General features: G+C 34.2%; 1 protein-coding gene across 4 annotated transcripts in view; it reads right to left on the reverse strand.

The window, feature by feature from the left end:
- The window catches only part of ATG2B (autophagy related 2B), a 49708-nt gene that overhangs the window by 25219 nt on the left and 11898 nt on the right, over positions 1-12591 (reverse strand). For all 4 annotated transcript variants that reach the window (XM_048070392.2, XM_048070391.2, XM_048070390.2 and 1 more), the window contains exons 4-18: positions 11945-12047; positions 10882-11044; positions 10220-10399; positions 8208-8304; positions 7143-7325; positions 6349-6503; positions 5451-5562; positions 5047-5308; positions 3982-4132; positions 3361-3453; positions 3000-3188; positions 2530-2803; positions 1605-1707; positions 388-580; positions 114-256 (exon numbers count right to left, since the gene is read on the reverse strand). In XM_048070392.2, coding sequence (XP_047926349.2) covers positions 114-256; positions 388-580; positions 1605-1707; positions 2530-2803; positions 3000-3188; positions 3361-3453; positions 3982-4132; positions 5047-5308; positions 5451-5562; positions 6349-6503; positions 7143-7325; positions 8208-8304; positions 10220-10399; positions 10882-11044; positions 11945-12047 — 2401 coding nt within the window. The remainder of the gene's footprint in view (positions 1-113; positions 257-387; positions 581-1604; positions 1708-2529; positions 2804-2999; positions 3189-3360; positions 3454-3981; positions 4133-5046; positions 5309-5450; positions 5563-6348; positions 6504-7142; positions 7326-8207; positions 8305-10219; positions 10400-10881; positions 11045-11944; positions 12048-12591) is intronic.

Consider the following 12591-nt stretch of genomic DNA (forward strand, 5'->3'; position numbering starts at 1 on the left):
AAAACCACATAAATACCTGCTATAGCCATGCATTCAATCGCCTTCATGAACAATGAACACAGAACTAAAAGTACAGGTAACAATAACTAAGCAAAAACAATTATCATACTTGCCTATTGTAAAGTTTTTCGTAAAAGCTTTTGTTTGGTAATGTTAAGTGAATGTTTGGTAACATGAGTTCCAGTACATAATGAGAATTGTTAATCGTTTTATCTTGAAACTCAGTCATTTCTACTATATCTCCTGGCATCACCATCTGAAAGAAAAAAAAAAAGTTCGGAAAAAAAAAGTGAGAGTCAGAAAATGCATACAAAGTAGGAGATTGATTTTGATTGATTTTTTTTTAATCTACCATAAGAACAACGCAGTAACAAAATTTTATAGTACCTCTTCATTTTCAAACATGACCCTACGAGAGGAAAAAGGAGAAGGCTCTGGTCTTCTAATATCACAGACATCCTTCAAAGAATGAGGCCCTCCTTCTTCTTCCTCTTGAAAATTACCATCTCCTTCTTCCTCCTCAGCTGCTATCCTTTCCAGAATGGAGTGCACAGCCAAAGGGTTTATTTTCAATACAATCCTGATATTGGAGAAGTTATGCAGAACAAGCCATTAGAGATGCTGAGAATTTTTATATTGGTACCACGGTCATGTGTCCTACTCTACTAGCTAGCCAGTAAATACACATGGACTAAGCAGGTCAAAGATCAGAGATCTTTTATTAGACAGGAACATTTGTTAGGGGGAGTGATACCATTGAGAAAGATCACCAAACTTAGAGGCACAAGGTAATATAGAAAAAGAATCATCACACCAAATGGTTTGTGTCTGCTATTTTCAGCTCTATCAAGTGACCATTAGGTGACCAAAGAAAAAACTTGGTGCTCTCCCAAAATAACGTTTATACTATTAGACCACCAGCAGCTGTGAAAAAAATGCTCTGCACGTTCTATGCACACTGTATGTATACTGTTACAAAAAATTACTTGTATACAAGAAAACCATAGCAAAAAAAATTCCATACAAAAATACTGTCCAAAAAGCCACTGAATTTTGTGACAAAAATGTATGTGGCAAATTCTAAAATAACCTCTTTCAACAGCTTATTACTTGTCACAGCTGTTAAGTGATTCTATTCAGGAATTGTAAGGTATTGTATTGCCTTACATGTGATATAGGCCGCAGTAATACAGGCATAATGCAAGTCTCTTTATTGTTATTACAACTTTGTACCAGCTTATTAATATTTTGAGACAAAATTCGGCTGAGATCTTTTTGTTGGTGGTCTGTATTCAGTCTTCACTGTAAAAGTAGGAGAAAATGCAAACTAACATATAAAAATGGATAAAGTTTCAAGCCTCCAATCATCCACATTTCACTGAAATTTACTCAAATCTACCCAGAAACTTTTATATATTAAAACCAACTTGCATTATTATAAATGCAGAAGTTTTAAAATTCTTGCGTTCTTTTCACAAGTTATATGTTCTTGCTTTAAAATTAATTTTAAAGCATTTGCCACATAGGTAGTCTGCATTAAAATTCAAAATACAGTTCTTCAAAAATCCAAACAACCCACACAGAAAAATAAAACATTATTTTACCGAGGCCAGTCAAAGTTATCTGATGATGTCATATCTCCATCTACGCCACCAGACACTTGGAAAAATTTTATTGGTGCTTGTGCTTTATCTTCTTCAAATGAACCTGAACAGAGAAAGATCACAGAAAAAAAAAAAAATAATAACACAGGAATAACAACTGCTAACTTCAGGTTGCTCACTCCTCAGGTTGGGGTCAAACAAGCTAACCTATCAATGCTACTAACAAGGCACCTTTGAAACCAGAATGCTTTCACATTATCTTCTAGCTATCACAAGTTTGAAAAAGCAGATGCTTCTAATGTATAAGTACCTGTATTTACATAGCATCACTAGATTATGCCAGTCCCTTAGAAGGTACAAGGAATGACAAATCAGCAGAGAAGGTTGCAAATATAAAACAGTCTCAAGGACTTATTACTTTTAAAGATATTAGAGACATAAAAGTATTACAGTTTTCTAAATTGCAATTATTTTAGACATAACCAATCACTTTGTTTCTAGACCAGAATTGAGATTCCTCACTTGCACAGGTTCTAGTGCCTCCCTACTATCTACAACACTTATTCCAACACAATGACAGAGATCCCAGGGATGTCCTAAATTGAAACCAACTGGTATGACAATATGACTGAAAATAACAGAAATAGTAGTTCAGGTCTCAAAAACAAGAAAGCAAACACTACACACACACACACACACACACACAACTCCCATCTCCCAACAGTATTACTTTGACTTATGCAGATATTTAGTACAGAACAAAAAACTACAGCAGAGATATCTGCTTCAAAACGCCGATGGAAAGGCATTCCTTCAAGAGGAAAAAAGTCACAATTAATCCATAAAAGACCACCTTTGTCTCAACTGCATAATTTCTGGGAAAATAATAATAATAAAAAAGAATACTTAAACGTAATATTCTTACCAGTTAGCTCTTTAAATGTAAGTTCTAATTTAACTTGTTCTGGAGTTGACCCTCCTATAAATTCAGTTTTAAATTCCATATCTGTAAATTCAAGATGGAGAATCTCCTTCTGAAGTGATTTCTTAAACCATGGTCCTCTTTCCTGATCTGACCGCAGGTCAGGTATTGGGAAGCGAACAGACAGATTTAATGCAGGGGCAGTGACTTGAACTGAAACTCTACAGTTTGCAGGAGCATGTGAATCATCCAGAAAAACTTCAGTAAATGCTTTATGCTAAAACAAAGTAAACAGAAAAAGTAAAAGAACTTACCACTGACTTTAGGTTTGTTATCAAGCATACAATCACTAAAATGATGAGATAGCTGCTGTACTTTATCAGAAGTTAAAAAAAAAAAAAAAAATCATGAAATAGACTATCCTGTCTTCCTGCTGAAAAAAAAAAAAAAAAACCAACAAAATTTCAACTTACCAGATTTATGTGCTTGTTGTAAGAAGTGTACATGTGAGATGCCATCATCTCCACTGTAGTTAGTTTCTGTGGTTGAAGTAAAGAATTTAATCTATCTACAATACTAATATCCAGCTCACAAAACACCGGACTTAACTTTATTTGTAATTCTGCTTTCTGTGGAATAGAACTGAGTCTCCCTTGACTACCCTGAAAAGAAAGAGAAAAAGCACTAAAATCCTTAAAAACAACATAGTGAAACAAATTATAATAGCTGAGAGTTAAGGACTCTCAGTTGTACAAGGTACCTTTCTGTTAAAATGAACAAAATTAGACAAATGCTATTATGCAGAAACTTGGTGTTTGTAATCTCCCTCCTTACCTGAGGTCCTCTATTATCTGAATGCTTATAATGAAGCTGAAGGCATGGCAGAGCATGAGTATCTTTTTCTTCTTCAGAACGAAATGTCAGCAGCTTTAGAACAAAAGAGTCAAAAATAATTAATGGATAAGGAGGCCATAGGAAAAGACATTTATGACATTTTACCTAGAACAGATAGCATGTAATTCTGGATTCAAGTCAGTGAACAGAGCCCTGGTCCATTCACTTACTCAATCCATTTGTTCCGTTACTTCTCATGATGCCTCTCATCATTAGAGTTGGAACAACAAGCATCACCTAAAGAAACCTTCCTATTGCTTAACTCCACGGGTTAGTTTTTGAAAAAAATCTTACTCCAATTCCCAAATTACATTAAGCATATTTTAAAGAGAGGTAAACTACTGAATTCTGGCTACTGAATTCTATTTTTGTCAGGAATGACAGCAGTCTGGTTCACCATTTGAGCTTTCAATTAAAATATGAGACGCATCTTAAAACCATAGCATTTATAAACTTATAACTTAAAAATTATAACTAAGTTAAAATCTAGCATTTTAAATTATACAATTCAAATTTCTTTTTGGGGAACTCCCTGCTTTTTTTTTTTTTTTTTAAACATACCTCTGTATAGTGAGGCTGAATGGAATGAGAGTCAGTAGAGAAAAGGCATTCCAGGAACTCCATATCTCCAATGGATAAATCAGTACTAAAACTTCGAGAGGCAGACCTTTGTCTCTGTTCATAAGACACTTTGATGCCAGTACCTATAAATCTGAATTATGAAAACTACGAATTACAGAAAGTAGCATGAAATAATAAAATTATGAAAAGTCAATGTTTAAACATGTAAAAAAAAGTATCACTACAAGCCTTTAAAAAAATCATTAAAAGTGACAAATTTTTCTTTAAAAGCTAAAAAGAAGTTTCTCATTGTAGCTTTAGCAACAAAGATAAAGGATTTCACATGTCGTATGTTCAACAATGGTCAGTGTGGAGAAATTCATGAAGACCACTTCAGACATCTAACTTAAGGTATAATTCACATAAAGATGGGAATCCTTATATAGACAAGGAAAGAGTCAGGTGCCTAAGGAAGCCTAGATTACATGCACAAGGTAAGAAAATATATTTACACCCTTAAACATTCTGTATCATACACTGTACTGGGACAGTAAAAACTTCCGGGAAAAAAATTGCTTCCTGACTAACTGTAGGGTTTTTGATAACCTTTTGTTTTTGTTTTTTTTTTCCACATGTCTTATCCCTACTAATACTATCCTGTTTTGCACTAAGTAAAAACCTAAGCTTCTCTAAACAAAAATCCCTCTATTGCAGTAAGGATGGTACTAAAAATACATCTGTTGCTAAAGAAATAGTCTACTTAATGATCCTGATTCTGTAGCTTTCTGCAGTAGAAACTTTACCTAATTTAATTGATCAATCATAAAGGTGCTAGGTTTACTTTAGTGTTTATGCATTTTGCTTCTTTTTTTATATTAAGAAATACACCTTGGACAACAGGTGTCAAAATACAACGCTATTTTGAGGTTAACAAAGAAGTCTAATGCAATACAATTAAGTGACAATTCCAATGGAAATAAACTTCTTTATTTTATTCAAATTTACTTAAGATATATATATATATATATGTACTTAAATTAGATTTATTAATAAGCAAAGTTATACCTAAGGTGATCATGAGAACAAGCTTCTGCAAACACTTCTCGGAAGGATAGAAAATCTTCTGTTGCAAACTTAACTGGCTCAATCTTTTCTATTCGGGCAAAGAAATCCCGAGCCATTGGTGTCAATGGGTTATGGTTCAGTGAACTTTCAGGTGGGGGTAAAGGGTCAATATGAAGTACAGACACTGAGAAAGTTCCCACTGCCAGTCTAAAAAGAAGCTCAGGTCTGGATTCATCCACAGAAACAGATCTGGATGGAATAGCTGAAATACAAAAGTAAGTCCATATAATTTTTCAATAATAACACATTCATAACATTTTCATTTCTTTTTACCAAGTTGCTCCATAACAGTTTCTTTCCAGAACTATCTGGAGAGTAGAACGTAAAACCGCATTTTTACTTACATGTCCTTCTTAAGGAAGTCTGGTGAACCACGTTGGCTGTAAGCGAAGAACCTCTAGGAGGTTGTAGCTCTTGTCTGTTACGGTCAAGAAAATCACCCCAAGTTGGTTGAAGCTAAAATAAAAATATGCTACATCGTAAGTTTGCTAAATAGATGTTCATATACTTATTGACTAGATCGCACATAAACAGTAAGGTAAAGGAACATGAAGACGTGCATAAACAATCAACAGCATGCTATTTCATGCTATTTTAACACTCAACTGAATGATGTAGATATGTTTTAGGCTACGTTTTTTAATTCTACAGTAGTCTTTACCCACATATTTATAAAGCTGGATAAAGCTGCTCTCTCAATAAACATCTATTATCTTGTTTCTCTGTAAAAAGCATGCGTTCTCCATAGCTTTAATTAAATAAAACATTAGGCACCTAATATCGCCATCTTCCCCAAATCTGTTAACAGCATAATTTTTTGTCCTCTAAGAAATGAATATAATGATTTTGTATTTTTATTGTCATTGCCCGTGTAGTCCATGTTAAAACAGGACTCAGATATCAAATATACAGTTATGAAAAATCAAAGGGTCTTTCATAGACGACCATTGTAATTTCTGAGGAATTTCAAAACAAGTACTCTCCATTTCCTGTCCTGGTAGCCAAACAAAGAAACTTTCCAACACAGCTTCCATAGCTGACAAGGAATACTATCAGCCCTAAATAACTTTATGTCTCAAGACAGCTGTTAAACAATTTCAGGTCTATACACAGAGAGAAAGATGCAAAATTGGAGTAATAGAAAGTGTTGACCAGCAACAGTTCTTGATTTTGCAAAGAATAAATGAAATGAAAAAATGTTGATTTTAAAAAGATTTTAAATGCAGTTAATACTATACATACCACTGTAGTGCTCAGTGGAGATCCTGCTGGTGTAGTTGTGTACGTACTAGTTAAAGACAAGTCTAGATCCATAGTAGGAGGGTCTCCAAGAGGTGGAAGGGAGGAAAGGCTGTGAGACATGTCCATGTCAGCCATCGAGAAAAAGACTTCTTCTTCTAATGAGAAACAAGAATAATAAAGAGTTACTTTCTAAAGTAAAAAACTAACTTTACTTTTAACTGAAATGTATTTCTAAGTTCAGAAATCCAATGGCTAGAGAGAATAACCAATTAAATATATTTTTTACAGAAGCTCCAGGTTCTCCTGACACTGAAACAAGTAGTACATACAGACAGAAATTATAAAAAAGGCAAGAAAAATAATAAACTGTCAACCATTCTGTTTTCATATTCAAGTTGGTATAATTTCTATAGTTTCACGCCTTCTGACAAATCAGTTTTTATTTTCATATTACAAAACAGTAAAAAGTATTTAAGCAAATAAAAATGTAAGTATTAGTGCAATGCAACTATTACTTTCCTCAACTGTATTTTGAAAAGATACTATAGTTCACACGTATTTACAAAGTTGCAAAATAACATCCAGATTACTGAACACTTTTAATGAAACACTGAATGAAACCTAGCCCAATATTTAAACTGTAAGTTCATTTTTCAGCAGTACAATTAATAGCACAATAGTAGTATGTCAAAGTTCTTTTGATACTTAAATTACTAAGATTAAAAGATCAACACTCAATGTATGTAATTTTCACAACAGGCTAATTGCTACACTGCATCATCTTTTATACTTGCCACGACTAGAAGGCGTTCTGGCAGTCTCTGTCTCATAGAAGCTTTGTTCAGATGAGGCTCCTGCAGATAAAGACTCTTTTCTTAAATAACGTTTCAACTCCATCTGAATTCGATACTCATCTTCCTGCTTCATCGGTCGGTTCTTCCTATCTTTATTTGACAATTCTATCCTGCTTAGGCTCTCTAAATTAAAAAGGCACAAAACTCACTGTTACTTCCTCACCAGTATCCCAAAGAAAATTCAAAACTGAGTCTGAAAATTAACCAATTGTTATTGTTGTGTATCTATATATGTAGATTTATATGCACATCTATCTGTAGATGCACACACATCTGTTGTGTATCAGATGTATATATATGTGTTGTTTTGGGGATTTTATGCATCCAAGATGGATTATTCTCTCTTTAGCATTACTTTCAAGTCTGAAGTGACTGTTTTAAGATCATATACGCAGATATGTTCACATATGATATCACCGTATATTTCTGGGTCAGCTTTAGAGACTAATGGACACAATCCCTTGAAGATTTTACTATTATTATCAATTATTAAACTTTCAGGTTTGAAGATGATACAAATTAGAAACTATTTGTAATGCTTTTCCAGTTATCGAAAACCAATTAACAAGTCTAGTACAACAAAAATGCTAGCATCGTTAGAAGAGTATCAAGCATCTACCCAGTATTAAGTGTTTTCTGTGTCTGTCTCTAAAGCATAGGACACAGAACGAACTGCAATACTAACCTAAACCCTCTGGTCAGACAGAAGCTGTAAGAACCAAAAATGTTCTGGCCTCCTGACCTTCTCCAACTACCATTTCCCCATCTCGTCTTAAAAAAAAATAAAAATAATAAAATCATTACCTACATTTTCATTACCAACAATCTGCAACTGAATAAAATCTGCATTATAGTCCTACTCAGAGCATTTTGCTAAAAACATATAAAATTATTATTAATCTACCACCACAAACATTTTTTCCACTGAAGAAACTTGTTTATCTTACAAATCTTCATTCTTGTCCACCTAAATACACATTTAACATTTACAGAATGCTCACTTGCCTGGTCCTGCAATAGCTGCTACCATGTCCAACAGAAGATGCACCTGCCTTGGTGACAGAAACAGATGTACAGAGTCTATCTGTCCATCCACATCCAACTGCAAAAAAAAGGAAGGAAAGAAATTAATGAACACAAATTTTCCTTAGAAGTCTTGACTCAAATATTCTGATGACAGATTTTGATGCTATAAAGAACACAGCCATCCCAGCAATACTTTCATCTTCCGACAGCTAGAACTTTTAACAGTGTATTGCTTCTGATTTGTAGCTTGGCAAGATGAACAGACCTGTCTCACTGACTGTTTAGTTGCTTAAATTAAATACAGATTCACCTAACAGGAAAATTCAAGAATACCATTAGCATGCTAGTAGTTTTGCTTAATAGTTTTAGAAGCAACTAACAGTATAAATTTAGCTTTCATGTACTAATTACAAAATACTGAAATCAGCTCCTTCTGAAGTAGACCGTAAAAACTGCACAGGTTCTCTGTAGAATTTCTCTTCAGCGTACAGATTAACAGATTTAAATACTTTGTTCCAAAAGAGCAGGATGGTTTTAAAAGTCTATTTGTTTTAACATGGTATACAACAGAGCAAGCCACTTATCTTGTGAGAACTGCTCAAGCTAAATTTATCTTAAGAACTCCTATAGATTTATTTATCAGTTCAAAAGTCCTATACTCATTGTACTGGGTGTAGGTGGCAAAGCGTTGGTAGCAGGGTGTGCTGCAGGGATGGCCTCTGTGAGAAGAGGTCATGGGCTGTCCCGTGCTGGGCAGGGCTGGTTACAGCCAGCCCTGCACCAGACTCTCCTCAGGACACAGCAGAGCCCATCAGCGAAGCAGGTTTTCACCCCTGCAACAGCATATTTAAGAAACAGCAAAATGCTGTGTAGGCTGCAAGGAAAAAACAGCTGTGAGAAACAATCCTGCAAACACCAAGGTCAGAGAAGAAGGAGAGGGAGAAGGTGCTCCAGACACTGGAGCCGAGATGCAGCCCATGGAAGAGACCTCTGGTAGAACAGAATTTCCCTGCAATTGTTAATAGATTATTTTAATACTGGAGACAAGGGGCGTATATTTATACAAATTTACAGATATATTCACACCTTTAAAGAAAAAAAAAAAAAAGCTTTATTTTCAACTGCTTTGTTTCCTGTATTTTTACGTCAAAGTCAAAATATTATTTTAACTACTAGCATTTAAATATAGCATTATTATTTTATTGCTATAAATTTTAACATAAAAATTCAAAAGTAGAAATGTTCACATTAGTTTTATAGTGCTGCAACCTAAGCAAGAATTTAAGGACTACTTGTAATTCTTGAAGTAATTATGTCCTTTTAAAGTGTTTTTACTCAGCCATTTAAACATTCCATGCATACGTAGGCAAAGTTAGTCATAGTGCTACTAGAAAAAAGGATAAATGAATCGCAGCAGGAGTTTCATGAAAACAAAACTATTTCCTCAGGACTCACTTCAATACATAAATTCATTCCATCTCCAAGACACAAGAACCCTCCTTTAAGAGATTTCAATGCATTTCTTGTACTTCCAAATGTAATTTTAATTAACTGTCCTCCTGCAGTTCCTTTTACTGTTTGCTTTGCATAGAAATAGCAGGAGAATATCTAAGTAGTTAACGTATTTGTTTACTTAAGAAAAAACAAAATAGACCCACAAACCCACACTTGACTTACTCTTCTTTTATTTATAAGTTTAAAAAAAAATCCCCTAACGATTATACAGTTTTTAACAGATAATATATCCATATTTTTTTAATATATTTTTATATTTTCCTTTTTTTTCTGTATTTTATGATATGTCCTGGGAAGATATCAGATATCCGTTGTAAAGATGTCTTATTAGACATATACATTGGTATTGAATGCAGCGAATCTAAAACAAAACCTAAGGCGATTCTTTTCCTTTGAAAATCTTACCATTTTTGTATACAGTTAAAAAAAAATCCTACATAACCAATAATTTTAAAGACCAGGAAAGCATGACTAACCTTAGCTCCAGGAAGTACTTCATTTTGCTTTAATGTTAGGCTCAGCTCCATTCTACCAATCAGCTTACTGATCTGTACAGGGTCAGAAGGAGTAATTTCTGGCAAGTTTCTTGTTAATTGCGGATGTGGCTCATAAGTGATTTTTGGGTTCCAGCTAGGTGAAAGCTTTGGCTCAGTTGCCTTAAAATGTTACAGAGATAGGGATTAGAATATACGCCATTTCTTATCAAGAAATGTAAACATGCACTTCAGATAAGCTTATCACACAAATGATAATTTCACACAAATATAAATCTGATAGTGGTATTAAAAAAACACTTATTAATAACTGTGAAGAAACAAGGCACATAAAAATATGAAACATCAGGCCATCACAAAAAAAATGGAGCAAATTTCCACAGAATAGCAAGTTATAAAGGACTTCCACACATTAAACTTGCAACTAGATTCCACTGCATTACATCCTAAGTTTTACTCAGTAATAAAGTCTCCATTTCCTTCCCCCTTGTCAAAATCAACAGAAGCGATTATGAACGTTAGCAAATACAGATGCAAGTAAAAGTTCAATTTCTATATCCTTTAGAATGAATCTAATACATCAGTGTAACAATATATTCTATGCTTCATCACTTTACATTCTTACATAATGCATTTTATTTTACCAGCTGTGTAGCTGAACACACTGGGGAGGACTTTGTTGATGCGGGAAACTCATCCCAGAAGAAAGAGACACCTGAGAGCTGAAGTAACTTGTGAGCAAAAGCTGTGGGCTGATGTACATTAATTCCAGAGCACTCATCAGCAGTTTCATCACAGTACATAGTTCTGGGAGACAAAAGCAAGGAAATAAAGATGGTAGGAGCATGCAAATTTTTACCTTTATTGTGCCATTTAGCCTCTAAGTTTGTACATGCTCTCTCCCTCTTCAGACTATTTACAATGCCGTAGACTGTCCTGAAAGGAGAAACCACCACTCTCTGGGAATGGGTGGAAACCTTCAATTTTCTACAGGACAATTGCAACATGCTTCCAGTGTAAATATATCCTGGAGTATTACCCTAGTACTTATGTCTAATTTGACTGTAAAACGAAGGAGTCTGCCCAACACTGTTTCCACTAGGACATATGCAACTCTTGCTTCAGAACCCTGATTTTTGGAAAATCTACCATCTAATATTTTTATGTTGTCTACAAGCACTATTTGAAAGTAATATTCTGTGTCAAAATGAAATTTGAATATTGAGAGAATGTATTCCAGTCCCATAAATTTTTGGTACAAGTCTTCACATAAGAGAATCTACAGTGGAAAAATACATCTGCCTTTCCATAAATAAGAATCATATCTTATCATATATCGTATATCAAAACAACATGCTATTTATCCCTTTTGAGTAAGAGGTTGCCTGATTTGCCAATAATATCAAATGACTTTGGAGCTTGTGAGAGATGATGTTCATTAATTGTGGAAGCGGTCATTACCTTGGCTTTCGAAAAGTCTAGATCTCTTCTAATTTGATGATTAAATATTGTGCAGTTAAAGTTCAGTGGAGAAACTGCTCCCTGGCTCTATAAAAGAGGTAGTCTTAACAGGGCTACTCAAGATCTAGTGTCTAACTGTATATGAAGATGTGTTTATGTGCACATGGTAAAATACTTTGTACAAGAAGTGACAAAAAATGTCCTGAAAAATATATATACATAAAGATTTTTTCTAAAAATCTTTACCTTTCAATTCGAATTTCAAGTGCAGTTCCACTTTTAGAGTTTTCTGGCACATGTTCAACTCGCAAAACAGTATCTAAAAAGGTAACTTTCACTCTTCGTAGAACTTAAATGAGAAAATTAAAAGACAGCAAGCACTTAAGTCACTTTACTCAATAACGACTTTTATAAACCAAATGAAAGGCCATTTTAAATTGATAAAGTTCTCAATATTTATTTCAGTGAAAATAAATTGCCATTAAGTTTAATAAAGTAACAAGATCTCAAGTGATGATGTGAACTACTACTAAATGTCTATGTACAACCATACCATGAAATGGACTGTAATGGACTTGAGCAAACAGTGACTCAAACCACATTGTTCTGTGGCTCAGCGTGGATGACCCTTATAATATCTGTTGCATTGCACACCATGTCTGAACTCCTAAACATTGCTATAAGCACCATGGGTCTTTATCTGGATACTTCTATTTCTAGATCTGATTTTAGATGTTTCCCTTAGCTCAGACATTCCAGCACAAGGCTCTCCATTCCATCACGTGGTCATAAACACTTATTTTCTTCCCCTTCAACAACAGCAAGCATAGTTTCTAAAGTGTATCTAGCAACATGGTGTGATTATTGACATACACATCCTTACAGGTCAGCTT

Source organism: Anser cygnoides, chromosome 5, assembly GCF_040182565.1.
Source record: "Anser cygnoides isolate HZ-2024a breed goose chromosome 5, Taihu_goose_T2T_genome, whole genome shotgun sequence".
In the NCBI taxonomy this organism is placed as follows: domain Eukaryota; kingdom Metazoa; phylum Chordata; class Aves; order Anseriformes; family Anatidae; genus Anser; species Anser cygnoides.